Here is a 20,102-nt window from a genome sequence, read left to right as displayed (position 1 = left end):
TAGTCCGGCCCTCCAACAGTCTGAGGGACAGTGAATTGGCCCCCTGTTTAAAAAGTTTGAAGACGCCTGTTTTAAAGTCTTGAGGCCCACAGTTGTTTTCAGGGTATCTCTAATCATTAGAGCTTGTCATAAAATTCTTACCTTCCTGCCAGTCTTTTAGCTTAATTTCACAGCAAATAAGAGGGGCTCCAACTCTGCCAGTCGTATAGTCAGTAACTATAAGAAAAAAATGACAGATATCAGCATAGTTCATTTCAGATTTATACAAATGGACCAGGAATATTGGAATTACAGCTAGAGTCTGAAAGATGACAAGAGAAGATACAGTGCAAAGTATGATCACTTTTCAGTATTTCAACTCCATTTCAACAGTACAATTGATTCCAGTGTCATTACATCATTTTTGCTTTTCATGGTTATAGTTTAGATAATTAAGTAGAAAACTCTTTATTTACAGGGACTGAGTGGATCACGCCTGTAATCCTAGCTTGCTTGGAGGCCAATATGAGAGGATTGATTGAGGTCAAGAGTTTAAGACTAGCAAGACAAAAAACAGAAAAAGTTAACTGGGTATGGTGGTGCCTGTAGTCCTAGATACTTAGGAGTCTGAGGCAGAAGGACCACTTGAGCCCAGGAGTTTAAGGCTGTAGTGAGCTCTGATGATATCACCACACTCTATAGCTGGGATGACATAGTGAAACCCTGTCTTTAAAAAAAAAAGGATTGCCCCACCATTATCTACCTAAGATTCTGACAGGACAGACTTTCATTAGAATCCTGCTCTACCACTCACTTGCTGTATAATTTGGACAAATTACTTAAGCTGTCCAAGCCTCCATTTCCCCATATATGAAATGGAGATGGATAGGATCTACTTCATATTATGATATGCTGTGAGGGTAAATGAGATGGTATATGGACAATGCTTAACACTTCTTGGCACAAACTAAGTGTTCAAAAACCATTAGCTGCTGTTATCAAACATGATAATGATGCTGATATTATTCCTTAGCAAATTGTTAGCAATATTCAAATATTTATGGATACCCTATTATGTACCTAGCATTATATTAAATAGTGTGAAGAAAACACATCGAAGATAAGGAGACCCTGCTCTCAATGACCTTTAAAACAGACTGCCAGGGAAGAAAAGTATTTAGAGAACATTTAAATACTAAACTACACTGTACGCAGTGGCTTACACCTATAATCCCAGCACTTTTGGAGGACTGCCTGAGTTCAGCAGTTCAAAACCAGCCTGAGGGATTGGTTGTCCTAGTCCCCCTTCATATAGCCCTTCTTCCCCCACCCCCTGCTTAGGACTCTACCAACTACTCCTACTGGGTGATTGGTTGTCCTAGTCTCAGTTGGTATCACCCTTCCTGCCCCCAACCCTGCTTCTGCCTTGGACTATACCAACTACTCTTAATGGGTGACTAGTTGTCTTATTCTCAGTTGGTATCACCCTTATTCCCTGCTTTCTGCCTTGGACGCTACGGACTACTACTAATGGGTGATTGGTTTAGTATCAGTTGGTATCACCCTTCTTTGCTTCTGCCTTGGACTCTACCAACTACCCCTAAGGGGTGATTGGTTGTCTTCATCTCAGTTGGTATCACCCTTCTCCTCCCACTCCCGCTTCTGCCTTGGACTCTACCAACTACTACTAATGGGTGATTAGTTGTCCTAGTCTCCCTGGTAATACCCTTTTTCCTCCCCCTCTGCCTTGTTGTCTACCAACTACTAAGGGTGATTATTTGTCCTAGTCTCAGTTGGTATCACCCTTCTTACCCTGCTGCTGCCTTGGACTCTACCAACTACTCCTAATTTATGATTGGTTGTCCTAGTCTCAGTTAGTATCACCCTTCTCGGCTCCACTTTCTGCCTTGGATTCTACCAAATAATTGTAATTGGTGATTGTTTTAGTCTTAGTTGTTATAACCCTTCTTCCCTCCACCCTCAACCCTGCTTCTGCCCTAGACTCTACCAACTACTCATAATGGGTGATTGGTTGTACTAGTGTCAGTTGGTATCACCCTTCTGCCACCCTCCCCTCCCACTTCTGCCTTGGACTCTACCAACTATTCCAAAGGGTGATTGGCTGTCCTAGTCTCAGTTGGTATCACCCTTCTTGCATCACCCCCCCACACAACCTTCTGCCTTAGACTCTACCAACTACCCCTAAGGGGCGATTTGTTTAGTCTCAGTTGGCATCACCCTTCTTCCCCCTCCTTCCGCCTTGGGCTCTACCAACTACTCCTACTGGGTGATTGGTTGTCCTAGTCTCAGTTGGTATCACCCTTCTTCCCCCAACCCTTAATGGGTGACTAGTTGTCTTATTCTCAGTTGGTATCACTCTTGTTCCCCGCCTTCCGCCTTGGACTCTACCAACTACTCCTAATGGGTGATTAGTTGTCCTAGTCTGCCTGGTAACACCCTTTTTCCTCCCCATCTGCCTTGGAGTCTACCAACTACTCCTAATGGGTGATTGATTGTCCTAGTCTCATTGATTGTTGGTATCACCCTTCTTCCTCCCGCTTCTGCCTTGGACTGTACCAACTATTTTTTTTTTTTTTTTTTTTTTTTGTAGAGACAAAGTCTCACTTTATGGCCCTCGGTAGAGTGCCGTGGCGTCACACGGCTCACAGCAACCTCCCAACTCCTGGGCTTAAGGGATTCTCTTGACTCAGCCTCCCGAGCAGCTGGGACTACAGGCGCCCGCCACAACGCCCGGCTATTTTTTGGTTGCAGTTTGGCCGGGGCCGGGTTCGAACCCGCCACCCTCGGTATATAGGGCCGGTGCCCTACCGACTGAGCCACAGGCGCCGCCCTGTACCAACTATTCTTAAGGGTGATTGGTTGTCCTAGTCTCACTTGGTATCACCCTTCCTTCCCCTTGTACCTTGGGATCTACCAGCTACTCCTAATGGTTGATTGGTATAGTCTCAGTTGGTATCACCCTTCTTCACTTCTGCCTTAGACAATTAAATAAATAAATAAATAATGAAAATTAAAAAAAAAAAAAAAAACAGCCTGAGCAATGCAGGGATACCCTATCTCTATATAATTTTTTTTTAAAAAATAGGCATAGTGGTGTGTGCCTACAGTCCCAGTTACTCAGGAGGCTGAGGTGGGAGGATCCCTGGAGCCTAGGGGTTCAAAACTGCAGTGAGCTGTTATCACTGTCATCAAGCCTGGGGAACAGAGCAAGACCCTGTCTGTGAAAAACTAAACAAATACTGAGCTACATGATACTGTTGGTGAGCACAATAGTTCCTTAGAATCTTGAAAGATCAATGTAAAATGAAGTCATTGGGAAAGACTTCACCAAAGAGCTGTGACCAATTAGTGAAAAGGGCATTCTGAGACAAAGTGACAAAAAATAGAGAGTTGAGACCAAAAATGCCTGTATGAGAGAAGACTGGCTTATCTGAAGAGAAGAGCCAGGTGTGTGTATATGTGGGGAATAATGGAAAACAATGATGAATATATGATGGTGCCAGATCAAAGACGTCTTAAAACCTAAATAAAGGCATATTTCGATTTTCTATATCAGGTATCAAGCAATGCGTAGGAAAGATGTGTGTAAAAGGAGGATACGGGATGAATTAGAAGTGATATAATATGGGCAACACAGCCATTAAAAGAAAAGCTGTTAGCTCAGAGCAATGTGGAGTAATAAAAGGTTGGAGGGTATACTTTGAAAAAACTGAAGGAGTAGAATTAGACTGTTCCTAACACAAAGAAATGATAAATGGGGTGGCGCCTGTGGCTCAAAGGAGTAGAGCGCCGGCCCCATATACCAGCAGTGGTGGGTTCAAACCCAGCCCAGGCCAAAAACTGCAAAAAAAAAGAAAGAAAGAAAGAAAAAAGAAATGATAGATGCCTGAGGTGACAGATACCCCAGTTACCCTGATTTGGTTAATTCACATCATATGCCTATACCAAAACATCACATGTACCCTATAGACATATACAACTATTACGTATCTATAATAATTAAAAATAAATTTTAAAAAAAATTTTAAAGATTGGATGACATAGGTAGTGTGGAGGGAAAGGAGCAACCTAATGAAGGAATGGGATGATCTGATGACTGTTAAAGATACTAAAAAATAAACTTTCTGATGACTTCAAAGCTGATACCCTGGCTTGGCACTCGTAGGTCAGTGGTTAGGGTGCTGGCCACATGTACCTGGGCTGACGGGTTTGAACTTGGCCTGAGCCTGCCAAACAACAATGACAACTGCAGCAAACAAATAGCTGGGCGTTGGGGGGGTCACCTGTAGTCCCAGCTACTTGGGAGGCTGAGGCACGAGAATAGCTTAAGCCCAAGAGTTTGAGGTTGCTGTGAGCTGTGACACCACAGCACTCTACTGAGGGTCACACAGTAAGACTCTGTCTCAAAAAAAAAAGATGATGCCCTGATACCCTAAATGAATTTAAGGATGGTGATGCCATTGACACAAACATGATTCATTTGGAGAGATAATTTAGAAAAACAGCATTGAAATTGGATACAATGAGTTTAAAGTGAAAACAAGACCATCAAAAAAAAAAAAAAAACAATTCCTTTACCCAAGTGTTTCTCAACTCAGTGATTATGCTCCCCACCCCGGGATATTTGGCAATGTTTGGGGGTATGGTTCATGATCACAAGTGGGATAAACAGGTTGCTACAAGTATCTGACTGCTAAGCACCCTACAACGCATAAGTGGGCCTTCAACAACAAAGAACTGTTTGGTTCAAAACCTGAACAGTGCCAAGGTTGAGAAAGCCTGTGTTTTAGGCTGCTGAAAGTAACAGAAAAGAAGACAAAGAAGTTAGAACAGGAATACAGATTTGAGAGGGAGCATAAAAGCCATCCTCCATTTTTAATAGCACGCTTCTCCAAAGAAGTGAGCTTTACAGAATGAAGATTAAAGCACAAGAATGACAGAATTTTGAGGACTGACAATGTGGCATAAATATTTACAAGGCTTAAAAATAAAGGGTATATGCATGATATCCTTAACTAAGAGTTCATAAAACTAAATATGTAGGTTTGCAATGAATTTGATATTACTTAAGAGGTACGATAAAGTTATGATGGTTTCCAAAGGTAATGTCAACGGATTTTATTAGTAGTACCTAACACATTAACAGAATATTTACGTATTGACAATGTTTACCTTCAGTAACCGTCCCGGCGCCACACGATTCTGTTAGCCCATAACCCTGGCCAACGGGACAGCAGAAGCAGACATTCATGAATCTGTGTGTCTGAGGAGACAGTGGGGCCCCGCCAGACAACATCATGCGGACATTTCCTCCCAGCAGAGCCTTCACCTTTTTAAACAGTAACCTTGATAAAAGCCAGGGGATAAATCATTTTAATATATGCATATGTTATTTTTGGAGACACACTAATTTATAAACACTGGGAAATATTTCTCGTCTTTGGTTGAATTATCTAAATGTCAGAGTCATGGTAATAATGGAAGATTAACAAAGCAACAATAACACCTTGAAAATATGACAGAAGAACTCCTAAAAAAAGGGGGGGTAGTACAGTATCAGGAAACTTCTCTGACACACAGTAAAAGAAGGAAAATAATGATGTCAGAGGAAAAACATTTCAATTATCTTTGCAACCTTTAGTCATCTCTCTTATCTGCCTTCTAATAAAAAATGCTTTTTCTTCCTCTTCTCTCAGCACCACATTTGAAAAAGCTGTAATTTTCATATATTTAATACACTATTTTATGAGTATAACTCAGAAAACTTCATGAAAAATAAATCTTGAAGATCACTTTTTTAGTCAAAAATGACACTTTTAAACTCAACTGCCTTGGTTCAAAATCTATTCTAGCTTTTGTTCATGAGAACAAATTTTATAATTTAATCTTAAATATTTACTTGAACATTAAAATTTATTAAATTGCCAAGAGCAGAGTTCAGAGTCCTCTGCTTGCTGTATAAATAAATACAACCTTACAATCCTGGTGGTGATAATCAAACTAAATTAACTAACCATTTACTTATTCATCGTCCAGATTTAAAAACACAAAAAAGATCCAAAAGCTCAAACCACAGAGCCTACGAAATGTACTTACAGATTGCAAAGAGGTGCATCATATCCCTTTTTGATCTGTTCCAATTTATAATCATACCCTATCTTGAACAGAGTTTTCTGAATATAATTCATCTCTTGGACTTTGCTCATAACATTCTTATAAATTCTATCCATGATTTCCTAAAAATTAAACAAAATATTCAATAATCTGAAAAGAATGGAGGAAGTCTCTAGGTGAAGATACCTTATTTATAACAATCATTTTATTAATATTATGCCTTTAGTCACAAGCCTCTCCTTTCGGTTTAAAAACTTGCTGAATTCTACAACACCCCTAAATAAAAAGGCAAAGCTTGCTGTGACCTACTCTACTACTTTGTTTAATTAATAATGTTGTAACTAGAAGCCAAAAAGGCAACCATAAAGTAGCTTATATCTGTTGAAATGTTTGAATGAACATTTTATAATCTAATCTGACTTTCCATGGTTAAAATAACTGCAAAAAATATTAGGATACAATTTTAAGTCTGATCATAACACGGGCAATAATGACACAGAGTCTTCCTGGAATTTCTGAAGCATAAATATGCTAAAACATACTTGACCTTACAAATTTGAAACACTGTGTTAAACATTTCAAAATTCATCATTACCAGGCTATAAAATGTAATCTTATTTGTTTGTTTGTTTATTTGTTTGTTTTTGAGACAGATTCTAACTCTGCTGCCCAAGCTAGAGTGCCCTGGTATCAATCAGCCTAGCTCATAACAACCTCAAACTCCTAGGTTCAAGCAATCGTCCTGCATCAGCCTCCCAAGTAGCTGGGATTACAGGCACCCATAACAACACCTGGCTAATTTTTATATTTTTAGTAGGAACAGGGTCTCACTCTTGTTCAGGCTGGTCTTGAACTCCTGAGCTCAAGGGATTCTCCTGATTTGACCTCTTAGAGTGCTGGGATTACAGGCCTTCACCACTATGCCCAACTTAATATCTTGTTTTCTTAAAAGATACTTTTTCACATAAGGATTTTGAATATCTAAAATTATTTTTTTTTCCTTTCAGAGCTCTCTTAAATGTTTAGGTTTTCTTTGACAAGTGGGTGTAGGCACATACATACATAAATGTATACATATTTCTTTTTTTCCTTCTGGTTACCATAAGAGGGTTAGGAGGCTTGGATCAGATTCAACTCTATCACCAACCAGCTTTAGTGGATATGCTGCCTCACCTCTGTGGGATGGCCTAGGATTTCCTCATGTTTTAAATTAAAAGATTAAACAAGATGATCTTTAGAGTATATTCTATCTTAAAATATTATGACCAGTTCTCATAGTAGGAATCTTAACTAGGTCAGATTCACCATTTTCATCAACGAATTTTCAAAGGTCAGCAAACACAAACAGGTATACATTTCAGAAGCTTGCCATTTCATCTTTCCCAGTACAGTATCAGATTTTAAGGAACACATTTGCCATGAATTCAACAAGGAAAAATTATTTTATTTTATTTATTTATTTATTTATTTATTTATTTTTTGAGGCAGAGTCTCACTTTGTAGCCCTCAGCACAGTGCCCTGGCATTATAGCTCACAGCAACCTCAAACTATTGGGCTCAAGCAATTCTCTTACCTCAGCCTCCTGAGTACCTGGGACTACAAGCATCTGCCACAAAACCCGGCTATTTTTAGAGACAGGGTCTCGCTCTAGCTCAGGGTGATTTCAAACTCATGAGCTCAGATGATCCGCCCCCCCCCCAGCCTCCCAAAGTGCTGGGATTACAGGTGTGAGCCACCGTGCCTGGCCAAGGAAAAATTATTTTACAATGTACATGCACATCTCCTGAAAAAATAAAAACTATGTCCTTTAATAAAAAATGAACTAAAAATAAAAAATATACACACACGTCTGCTTTTAAAAGTACAAGTACAAGAAATAAATTACATAAATAATCCCCTTCTGTTCATATTCATATTCTGTACTCACCGGAACAGCAGCCATAAGTGTAGGCTTCAGTACAGTACAGTCTCCCTTGCTCCCTTTTTTAATTTTGCTGGACTATATTAAAGAAAAAGGAAATATAATTAGAAAAAGCTACCTTAGCAAAAACTGCTGCAATTCAAGCATTAATAACAAACACAAACATTAGACATGGAATTTGATCTTCCATTGCTGTGTGAGTTATCTGTTAACAACCATCAAAACCTTTGTAAGTCTGAATTGTAAGTGCTTTAGTGTTTTATCTTACAGATTATTGCTTCTAGCATATTGTAGCCTTCCTTACAGGAGAAACTCTGATCCAGGATGACAAGAGAATGTGTGACATTTTAATGAATCAAACATTCTTATCAATAGCGCATCACTGAATGTAGCATAAACTACTACATTTTTTAAAAACCTCAATCAAGACAGACTTAACACTAAAACAAAATTAAAGGTAACATTAACTTTTTTTAATCAATAGGCAAAGTCATGTCTCAAAGGCACCACTATAAACATCAATTGACATCATACAGAAATCCTTATTTGATAATATTCTAGTTGGTAGGATACAGAGGACACAGCCAAGGACCAAGTGGGTATATGCACATATATACATAAATATACACATAAATGTATACATATTCCTTTTTTTCTTCTTGCACATATAAATACTACTTGAGATTTCAAATATCAGATCAATAAGTAGAAAATTAATAAAGTCATCCACTGAAAAAGATAGATAAAATATTAAAATCTGCTTGGCTCAGTGCCCGTAGCACAGTGGTTACAGTGCCAGCCACATACACAGAGGGTGGTGGGTTTGAACCCAGCCCGGGCCACCTAAACAATGACAATTGCAACAAAAATTAGCCGAGTATTGTGGTGGGCGCTTGTAGTCCCAGCTACTTGGGAGGCTGAGACAAGAGAATCGCTTAAGCCCAATAGGTTGAGGTTGCTGTGAGCTGTGACACCACAGCACTCTACTGAGGGCAACATAGTGAGACTCTTGTCTCAAAAAACAAAAAAATCTGCTGTAATACAGTTCATTGATCTTTAAGTTTAGGTGTTTCATGTATTAGCCATAGCTAAGGTAATAACAGGGAGGAAGATAACCACTCTTGGGTACGGAGGCTCACACCTATAATCCTAGCACTCTGAGGGGCCAAGCCAGGAGGATCCCCCAAACTCAGCAGTTCAAGATCCGCCTGAGCAAGAGCAAGACTCCATCTATACTAAAAATGGAAAAATTAGCCATGTGAAGCATGCCTGTAGTCCCAGCTATCAGGAGGCCGAGGTGGGAGGGTCACTTGAATCCAGGAGTTTGAGGTTGCTGTGAGCTAGGCTGACACCAGGGCACTCTAGCCTCAGGCAATACAGAGTGAGACTCTGTCTCAAAAAGAAAGAAAGAAAAAATCAGCTCTTAAGAAGCAGGATGAAGCCTGGTGCAGTGGCTCACACCTGTAATCCTAGCACTCTGGGAGGCCAAGGCCGGTGGACTGCTTGAACTCAGGAGTTCAAGACCAGCCTGAGAAAGAGTGAGACCCTGTCTCTGCTAGAAATAGAAAAACTAGCCAGGCGGGCACCTGTAATCCCACCTACTTGGGAGGCTGAGGCAAGAAGATCACTTCAGCCCAAGAGTTTCAGGTTGTTGTGAGCTATGATGCCATAGCACTCTACCCAGGGTGACAGAGACTCTGTCTCAAAAAAAAAAAAAAAAAAAAAAAATAGAAAAGAAAGAGAAGAAAAGGAAAGTAAAGCAGGATAAGCAGGATGATACACCAGAACTACCAGCTTGGGCACAGAGAAAGTGCTGCTAGTAGAAATGAATCGCTTTTCTCCTACTTTTCTTTAAAATGAATAAAAAGGTGGGCGGCGCCTGTAGCTCAGTGAGTAGGGCGCTGGCCCCATATACCGAGGGTGGCAAGTTCGAATCCGGCCCCAGCTAAACTGCAACAAAAAATAGCTGGGCGTTGTGGTGGGCGCCTATAGTCCCAGCTACTTGGGAGGCTGAGGCAAAAGAATCACCTAAGACCAGTAGTTAGAGGTTGCTGTGAACTGTGATACGCACTCTACTGAAGGTGACAAACTGAGACTCTGTCTCCAAAAAAGTAAATAAATAAAATAAAATGAGTAAAGGAGACGAAGTAACACACTGTGTTTCAGGTATGTGCAAGTGTGTGAACATTTGCAAGTGGAAACCTACACGCACGCACACACACACACACACACCATGCATGGGAGGGCTACTCGGTAGAGAATGTGAGTTCTCATATCCTTCAGGTTGGAGCTGCCCTCTCCATGCTACTGACCAGATTTTGCCATAGAGAGCAGTTCCAGGGTAAGAGGCCACAAGTAACCTTAAATTTAACATACACATATTGCTTTATTATTCTTAGTAATATAGTAAGTTTTTTGTCTTTCAGTGGTCCTAGTAACCCAGTTATGGTGACAAAGCTATCATCAGCTGGCTTCAAATGTAGTACCGACTTCCTGCAGTTTTCTGATTATCTTATGTAAGGAAGATTCCTGACTTGTAGATTCCTAATAAGACTAAGAGTCTTTATAATAAAGTTAATTGAAAAAGTACGTTGTAAATGTTATTTAACAGGCTTCCAATGTACTAGCTTGGCCTAAGAGACAGCAAGAATTCAGTCAGACCCGTAATGGACTCCAACTGGCCTTCTTTCCCCACACTGAGGCTATTGTTCTCAGAAAGGCAAAGGAGAAAAAAAGGGTTGCTAGTCTCCAGCTTCTCAACTTCCTCAAAGGAGAAAAAGAAATCACACTCAAAGCTTATTGAGAAATGTTCATATTTTGATGATGTCTCTGAACATTAACAATGTCATTAGGATGCCTCAAAACACAATCACTACAAATTTCTTTAAAAAAAATTTTTTTTGAGACAGAAGCTCACTTTGTTGCCCTTGGTAGAGTGCCGTGACATCACAGCTCACAGCAACCTGAAACTTTTGGGCTTAAGCGATTCTCTTGTCTCAGCCTCCCAAGTAGCTGGGACTACAGGGGCCTGCGACAGCACCCAGCTATTTTTAGAGACAGGGTCTCACTCTGACTCAGGCTGCTCTTGAACCTGTCAGCTCAGGCTATTCACCTGTCTCAGCCTCCCAGAATGCTAGGATTATAGGCGTGAGCCAACCACACCTGGCCTAAAAAAAGTTTTTATAGCTTAACCTTCAGTCTTAATCATAGGTCTAGTTTGACTTTACCAGATCAAGTTCTGTTTATTAGTTTATTTGATCATCTGTTTATTCTCTCCATCACTATTCTAGCAGGTTTTAAATGTGAGCTTTTAGTTGAGTGGTAAGTTCAATTAAATACAGCAGCACCTCCATCTTACAAAGAGGTTGTATTCCTTAAGGTACAATGTTGGGAGTTGTTTGGAACAGAACACTTTCTCCTAGAAAAAGCCACTTTATTTATTTATTTATTTTATTTATTTATTTTTTTTTTTTTTTCAGTTTTTGGCCAGGGCCAGGTTTGAACCTGCCAAGTCTGGTGTATGGGGCCAGCACCCTACTCCTTGAGCCACAGGCACCACCCAAAAAAGCCACTTTAAAGGGAAGTTAGATTATCCTTATGGGTTGGTAATGACCAGGAGGGGATACAAGAAACATTCTGGAGTACTGAAAACATTTTTTTATGTTTTATGTGATGATCACAGAGGTCTATATGTGTATGTGTATGCTAAATTTAATCAAGCAGTATTTAATAGTTGTACACTTTATAAGTCATACATCGAAAACAAAACAGAGCAGGAAGTGGGAATCTCAAATAAGGTCACCAAAAAAATCTATTTAACTTTTCTGTCTACATAATCTACCTAACCTCTCCCTAAAATATTTCTACAAAAAAATGTATTATATTTTTTAACTGTGAGCACCAAGGACAGGTCTTCTTACCAACTACATGCTCCATGGAGACTCCCAAACAAAAAGGCAGCATTGCCTAGAGTTCTGAAAAATCACTGCCGGGCCTCCAGTGATAGAAGGGGCAGAAGCCCATGTAGAATCAAGTCATTCGTACCTATGCTCACTGTATCTTTTAACATTCTGAACCCCACAGCTTCCTTAGTAGTTCTGTTTGTTTGTTCCCTATGTAAGGTTGAGGATTCTCTATAGTAACTACTCCAAAGGAGTAAAACAGAACTATGGACAATAGATATCATATGTATGATTTCAAATGGCCTTAAAATACATGAATTAGCCCCACCCACTGTTGCATTTCCTATTATGAACCATAGAGAAGGAAGAACCCTGACTCAGTATAGCAAGCTGAGGGCTGCCTTTGGAGATGCTGCAGTGTTGTCCAATAGAACTTTCTGTGATGATAGAAATATTCTGTATCTATGCTGTTCAATATGGTAGCCATCGGTCACATGTTGCTACTTAGAACTTGACATGTGGCTAGAGCAAATAAAAAACCAACTTTTTTAAATTTAAATTTAATTTTAATTAATTTCTATTTAAATATGTGGCTAGGCCAAGTGCCAAGGCTCACGCCTATAATCCTAGCACTCCTGAGCTCAGGCAGTTGGGTCACCTGAGCTCAGGAGTTCAAGACCAGCTTGAGCAAGAGCAAGACCCCGTCTCCACAAATAGAAAAACTACCCAGGTGTGGTGGCAAGTGCCTGTAATCCCAGTTACTCAGGAAGCTGATACAAGAGGATTGCATAACCCCAAGACTTTGAGGTTGCTGTGAGCTATGACACCACAGCACTCAACCCCTATGTGACTCTATGTGACTAGTGGCCACTATATTGGACGGTACAGCTCTAGAGAAAACTCAAAGGAACACTATGCCCAAACCCTGCCATAGCTCCTCCTCAAAAAACTCACCAATGATCATGGGTATTATGTCAAAAAGGTTCAGTGTATTTATATTCTCTATCTTAGATTTCAATAATAAAAATATAATAGAGGAGGAAAATACGAAAGCAATTATTCATTTCAAAATAATTTAAAAATATATAGATTAAGCAATGCTAACAAATCCATAGGGTTACTGGCTAACACTACATCTTGCTTATGGAAGCTATTTTTGAAGTGAAGGAGAAAGCTTTAACTGAATTAAAATCTCAGGTTTTAGTAATATGTTCTCAACCAAACAATGTAACTTAATATGATCATGCCAATGCATTGAAAAGGTTTTTACCTGATCAGACAGTGTAAGTGGAGAAGAATATCCAATCCTACAGCCATAGGTAAAGCAAGAAATCTCTGCTGTCAATTCTAGCACATGAGCCAAAGGCAAGTAGCCAATATATGTATCCTTCGGTCTAAAAGAAAATAAGAGAAACGCTGTAACCATTCCTGAAAAGGCTTTTTAAATCAGAAACATCAATAACTTTATCATTTTAAATATAGACTGAGGTTAGAGAATGCTGAACATGAGCACTGATTTCTAAGAAGAAAGCTGAATAATTCTCTCTTACCCCAGTCCAGGTATTCTTTCACATTGGCCTGTCATTCCAGCTATCAAATTGCTATGATGCATCATCACTCCCTTAGGTCGGCCAGTAGAACCACTGGTATACATGACAATGGCCATGTCTGAAGGTGTTGGTCTACTTGGAGGAACGCTCACTAAATAAATAAAAAAGTACCACATTTTTTCAGCTCAAAGTTTAAAGTACTAAACAATGATACCTGGATTTTGCATAATGATAAACTGTCAGTTGAAAGCATTTGCTTTTAAATAATGAAAACACCGTTATCAAAGCTCAGTTCACTGCAATGAGGATTTCGAACTCAATTTGGCCCATTTTCTGGATGTTTGGCCTAATCCCCGCCCGCTCAGCCCTCTCCACAGAGTTGTATACAGAGAGATGGTGTGGAAAGATTTCTGGGACTCTGGAGAATCAAGAGGGTAGAGAACTGCGTGCAAGCTCCTTAGTCCTCCATTTTCTCGTCTCTAAAATGAGACAGTCAGACTAGACTGCAGTTCTTAACCACTGGTGGGCATCTGAATCACCTGCAGTTTAAACAAAATGCTATTTTTGTAGCCCATTTCTGAAAATTTGGATTTAGCATATCCGTAATAAAAATAAAGCTCCACAGGTGACTGTCTTACATACCTGTGATAGAAAAGCACTGGACTTGATCTTTAAAGCAACTTCAACAGTAAAATTCTAAGGTACTAAGTTTCAAATAGCATACTGGGGTTTCCACTTTCAAGACAACATATCATGCTAACCCAGTAATGTCTTTTCCTTCCCAGAATATACAAAAATGACCATGAATACATAGATATGTAATCAGAATTAAATAAAATTTTAACAAGATTATTAGATTTGAAACCAGCAAGATAGTAACACTGAAATACCCAAAGATAAAGTCATACTCCAATTGGCTAATTTTAACGCTTTATAGTTTAGAAACATAGCAGATAAGGACTGCATATTTCCTCTGATGATTAACCCAAGCAAAAGCAGCAGCTATGATACGTTCTTCTCGGTGTATAAACGATATGACACTTCACTTCTGCCCATTTTTGAATAAATATGCAAAAAGAATCATCATAATACCAACTCTCTGCTCAGGAAAACCCCCCAAAACTGTATGTATCCTATCTACTGCAGAGTTGAATGAAACTAAGTGGGATACATGACCTACCACATTATTGGTAAAACAAAATTATGAGGACTCTACCCCCTTAGTTTTGTGCTAATCCCCTTTGATGAATTAACAGAATGGGCAAGAAACCCCTACCAATCAGGACCTCTTAGTTAAGTTTACCCCAAGCTTGCAGGATCAATCTGGTATTCAGAAGCAATTCTCCTTGGATTTCTCACGTTTTACAAAAAAAGGCACTTCTTTATTCTGGACTATCTCATCAAGATATTCGAACAGAGATAGTATCTCTCTCCAGAGCAAGCTAGCTTACTGTCCAGGACAATAAAGATAATAAAATGTTCAGGCTCCCTAATCTCAAAGTTCCTCCTCTCCTATGACACAAATGCTGTCATGATACTCTGGCTACTGCTATTGCTGTGAGTCAAAAAAACCGTCCTTTATCTTCAAGTCAGGATTCTTAGGTCTCCATGAAATTTTGCAGGCTCATTTGTTCACCTGGAGGTAGGGTAAAACCTCAGATTCATTGACATTCTCAACACGTAGTAGAAACCCATAATCCATACCTGTTATTGTAAACATGTTATTCTCTAATAGTAAAATATTCAGAAGCTAAGGAAAGGTTCAGCCAACATTTTCTCTTGCCACAATCAATCCTTTCCTCATCTAGTACTGTATCATAATCTTCACATTAAAATCTGAGACAAAAACTATCCAAATGGGCTATAAATTTCCTCAACTCCCTGTTCTGATGGTCAACAGACATTTTGCTGCAAGGTGCATTTACTTGTTCTAAATGAAATACCAACTACCCCTTCAGTGGTAGAATAAATCTGAGCATTAATTTTGGTAAAGATCTTTGTATCCTCAGAGACATGATAAAGATCATTAGCATTAAGCATTTTTTATAAAATTTACCAGCCAAGTGTGATGGCGCATGCCTGGAATCCTAACACTTTGGGAGGCTGAGGTGGGAGGATTGCTTGAGGCCACGAGTTTGAGACCAGCCTGAGCAAGATTGAGAATCTTACTAAAATAGAAAAATTAGCTGGGCCTGGTGGTGCATGCGCCTATAATTTCAGCTACTTGGCATGCTGAGGCAGGAGGATTACTCAAGCCCAAGAATTTGAGGTTGCAGTGAGCTACGATGATGCCACTGCACACTAGCCCAGGAGGCAGAGGAAGACTCCATCTCAGTGGGGAAAAAAAAAAAAACATTTCCTGAGTAGAAGGCCAAATTGGAAGGTTACAGTTGGTTATTTTAAAAACAAAGAAAAGTTTAGCAGCAACTGCCACAAAGTCTGAACCAGTGATTACATCTCAATTATTTAGTAAATTTTAAAGGAGAAAAGGAGGGAAAATCTTAATCACATATAGTTTTGACATTTTAAAACAAATTTTTCATGCAAAGAATTTTAGTGTATTCACTCACATCACTTCTTTTCCTAACCTACTAAAATAACAAACCTTGAAAGGTAAATAAATTTGTTTTAACTGCCTTACTTACAGTTTTCTAGCTTGGATCCCAAGTCTTCTACTGATTGCATGCTATGAATCTCAAATCCTTCAGGGTACTCTGCTTTATTGATAGTCTTATTGTCCACATAAATGATATGTTTCACACAACTGATATCTAACAATGCAGTCTGTTGAGCACAAAGAAAAGCCAGCTATTAAATTTGGGCCTGCAATAAACATTCACTTGTTGGACATTCTCCTCCCACCAGATAACGCTGTCGCAAATTAAAAGAAAATTTTATATAATTACCTTTAGTTTGCTTTCCAGAAGTTCAACACTAGTAATCAAATAGGCAGCCTCAGATTCATTTAGTCCATGAACTACAGCTTCTTTGCCAAGCGTAGCGTATAAAGTCACAACTACATAATAAAAAGCACAAAATTAAATGACAAGCATTTATTAGAAATATATATTCTTTAAGTCAGTCTTCAATGACTTACAGACATAAAGGCATTTTATAATTTACTCTGATTTCATAGTCTCTACTATTACCCTTCAACCTTGCTTCAAACTCTCAGGCAATCCAAAATTTTCCTTAAAAATTTACAACACTCTAACTTTCTAAACTTGAAGAAACCAGAAATACTGGCATTGCCACAACTAGCCAAACATCAGTCAATTAAGATGTTCAAGGCTGGGCAGCGCCTGTGGCTGAGTGGGTAGGGCGCCGACCCCATATACCAAGGCAGGCACCTATAGTCCTAGCTTACTCAGGAGGCTGAGGCAAGAGAATTGCCTAAGCCCAGGAGTTGGAGGTTGCTGCGAGCTGTGATGCCATTGCACTCAAGGCTAACAGGTCCTGGCTGAACTGTTAATTCAGATCAAAGCTAGTCCAGCTAGAGCTTCCCACTAGCACACACTTTCATTGGTCACAGCCCAAGAGAATGGGTATGTCCTTGCAAATTTTAAGGATCTCAAGTCAGAAGATTGGCCACAATTAATGTCCTTACTCACTTTAAGAAGCTTTTACAGTGGGTGCAACGTCAAATTGATTGGTGACCTTTACGCCTTAAATGGAGGAGTTAAGGAGATCTACTCCTTAGGAGACATGAGATAAAGATAACATAAACTGAAACCAAGATCAGTTAGAATCAAAGCACATCTGCTAGAATAAACTTGGAAATTTAACTCTAGGCTGGTAACCAGAAACAGCAACATAGTTAAAAAGAACCACTTTTCAAGAGCTGTTGATTGCTGAAAGCAGTGATGGGTAGTAAGGGAAGGGATAATTTCCATACTATCTATCTTTGTTTTTTTTATTTTTTTTTATTTTATTTTATTTTTTTTTTTTTTTGCAGTTTTTTACCAGGGCAGGATTTGAACCCACCACCTCCGGTATATGGGGCCAGTGGCCTACTCCTTTGAGCCACATGTGCTGCCCTTTTTTTTTTTTTTTTTTTTTAGACAAGAGTCTCAAGCTGTTGCCCTGGGTAGAGTGCTGTAGCATCACAGCTCACAGCAACCTCAAACTCTTGGGCTTAAGCGATTCTCTTGCCTCAGCCTCCCAAGTAGCTGGGACCACAGGTGCCCACCACAACGCCCAGATTTTTGTTGTTGTTGTTGTTGTTGTTGTTGCCATTGTTGTTTAGCAGGCTCAGGCTGGGTTCAAACCTGCTAGCCTTGATGTTTGTGGCCAGCACTCTACCCACGAAGCTACAGGCACTGCCCACTATCTATCTTTATTTGAAATGCAAACTCTTGATTCCTAAACTAAATCTATAGTCCACTTCATTCAGTAAACAATTCAGTCCTTAGTATGTGACAATGCATGGTTCAGGATTCAATTTAATTTCTCATACAATGGAAAAAAGTAAACAACTTCAGAATATACTCAATCTGACTTTCTGTCTAACATATACAATGCAAATTCAAACTATCATACGCTCATTTTATACGTAAAGTGGGATAAGTCAAACAAGAGGTCTCAAAGTGAAACAATGAACTAGAATTATCCTACACAACAATTTTTGTTGTTTTAGTCATTATTTTGTATATTACCTCCAAAAAATATCCTAAGCCCCAAATCTTTCAGGTACATTTCCACTTGACAAGTAAAATTCTAAATTATAGTCATTAAGCTAATGACTATTAGCAGATAACTGTTAAGCTGCTAATTCCCAGGCTAGCTCTTATTAGTTACCATATTTAACAGTAGTTACTGAATATATTTTAATCACATGGCATACTATTTTACAGACATAATTTATGCGGAAAATGGCTAAAGAACACCTACTTTAAAAACAGGAGCATCTCAGAACAATTTTCACAAAGCTCCCTTCTTCCTCTCCAAAAACACAAGGCACTTACGTGGAAAGTTGTACTTAAAGCAAGTCTGTGCTGCAATCATCCACTCTGCCCTGGTTTCGCAGAAAATGGCTATGGTGTTCTTTGGTTTCAGCCCCAGTGCAGTGAGTCCACCACCAAAGTTATTCACTCTGCGGTTCACTTCAAGATAGTTCATCCATTTATAATTTCCAAGAATTAACTGTTAAAGTGAGACATTCTCCAATATTAGTATATTTATTTACACAAGCAATTAAAATACTATCTGAAGTATAGAACTCTAAAATTACTCTTAAGTGAATACAGAGAAGCTATGAGCACCTTCTGAGAATTAGTTACATAGCACTAGAATAGAATGCCTACATATTTAAAATGCACTTGACTTATAATAAAACAAAATGTGCCTTCCTCTTACAAAAATGAAAAACACAAAAATGCTTTACCTTCTTAAAAACTTTTCCATTGGGCTGCATTTCATTTTCTTCACTTAGGATTTCCCTGGTCCCAAGGCTGTCCTTCTTCCCAAATTTGGATACGGCATGGTCAAATAATTTATCCAGAGTGTCTGCTCCAGGGATGTCTATGACAGCTAGTGAGTCGAAGTGTGTGACAGAGCGATATGGACTTCCAGGTTTGTCTGAAGTGGGTTTAGCTTTTATTCTCTTTGCCATAGCGTTTTTCTTCTTGGCATTGGTAAGAAAATACCATGGAATAAATATAAGGGCACTGTATATTGTTATTAATAAGTGGACAGGCAGCAAAAAAATGGTGAGCACATTTAGCTTAAGTTTCATAGTGGAAAGGCTTCTAAAATGGTGCGTATGTCTTGTTATTCTTTGGCTTCTGAAAGCCTTATTTTGCTGAAGAAGGCAATAATGGAAGCAGCAGTAAGAGTAGCAGTATAGCGAAGGCAGTTCAATCTTAGCGACACAGATAAGAGTTAGTAATCTTTGGAAGCCGACAATAAAGAACACCTGTAGGTGAAGACAATGAACCAGGCAGAGAGCAAGGGAAAAAAAAAAAGATTATTAACAAGTTGATAGCACAATTGATTTAAATACTCAGGTCTTTATTAGTTTTTATAATTGATTTGATACAGAAAGCTGAAATAACTGGTCTGAAAATCCGGCATTATTAATCATTACTGACACAAATGTTGTAGAGTGCACCAACTCTGGACTTGAATTTTTTTCTAGGTTTCTAGATGTACCGGCCTTCCACATGTCAGTCAGCTGAATAACACCACATGAATGCTCACATGAAGGCACAAATACGACATTTAAGTTTGGCCAAAGTTGGGGAGAATAGGGTGTGTCAATAATGAGGTTTCTCTTAAATATGTGTCTATAACCTGGACATCTTTAAATCGCATTAGGTTTTATACCCCAAAGTGTGAGGAAACTACCAACTTAGGTTTATTATTTCTCTCAGATCAACCCAGAAACATCATTCTGAGTTCTTCGTTATGGTAAATTTGTAGGCTGGGTGTATGACTCATGCCTTTCATCAGAGTACTTTGGGAGGCCAAAACAGGTGGATGGCATGAGGTTAAGTGTTCAAGATCAGCTTGGGCAACATAGCAAGCCTCCATTTTTCTTTCTTTCTTTTTTTTTTTTTTGAGACAGATCCTCAAGCTGTCACCCTGGGTAGAGTACTGTGGCATCACAGCTCACA

At 39.1% G+C, this 20,102-nt stretch overlaps 1 protein-coding gene across 3 annotated transcripts in view; it reads right to left on the bottom strand.

Annotated features, from left to right (window-relative positions):
• The window catches only part of ACSL4 (acyl-CoA synthetase long chain family member 4), an 89,749-nt gene that overhangs the window by 21,305 nt on the left and 48,342 nt on the right, over window positions 1-20,102 (bottom strand). Inside the window, exons 3-12 of one of the 3 annotated variants that reach the window (XM_053579701.1) lie at window positions 18,872-19,111; window positions 18,453-18,630; window positions 16,395-16,504; window positions 16,134-16,272; window positions 13,489-13,639; window positions 13,209-13,332; window positions 8,043-8,114; window positions 6,097-6,236; window positions 5,173-5,345; window positions 142-216 (exon numbers count right to left, since the gene is read on the bottom strand). In XM_053579701.1, coding sequence (XP_053435676.1) covers window positions 142-216; window positions 5,173-5,345; window positions 6,097-6,236; window positions 8,043-8,114; window positions 13,209-13,332; window positions 13,489-13,639; window positions 16,134-16,272; window positions 16,395-16,504; window positions 18,453-18,630; window positions 18,872-19,099 — 1,390 coding nt within the window. In that variant the 5' untranslated portion in view covers window positions 19,100-19,111. Of the gene's footprint in view, window positions 1-141; window positions 217-5,172; window positions 5,346-6,096; window positions 6,237-8,042; window positions 8,115-13,208; window positions 13,333-13,488; window positions 13,640-16,133; window positions 16,273-16,394; window positions 16,505-18,452; window positions 18,631-18,871; window positions 19,403-20,102 lie in introns of all 3 variants that reach the window. The other 2 variants (XM_053579702.1, XM_053579700.1) reach the window with 2 other exon arrangements.

Source organism: Nycticebus coucang, chromosome X, assembly GCF_027406575.1.
Source record: "Nycticebus coucang isolate mNycCou1 chromosome X, mNycCou1.pri, whole genome shotgun sequence".
In the NCBI taxonomy this organism is placed as follows: Eukaryota; Metazoa; Chordata; class Mammalia; order Primates; family Lorisidae; genus Nycticebus; species Nycticebus coucang.
Note: the sequence above shows the minus strand (reverse complement) of the source record. Positions and strands in the feature narration are given on the sequence as shown.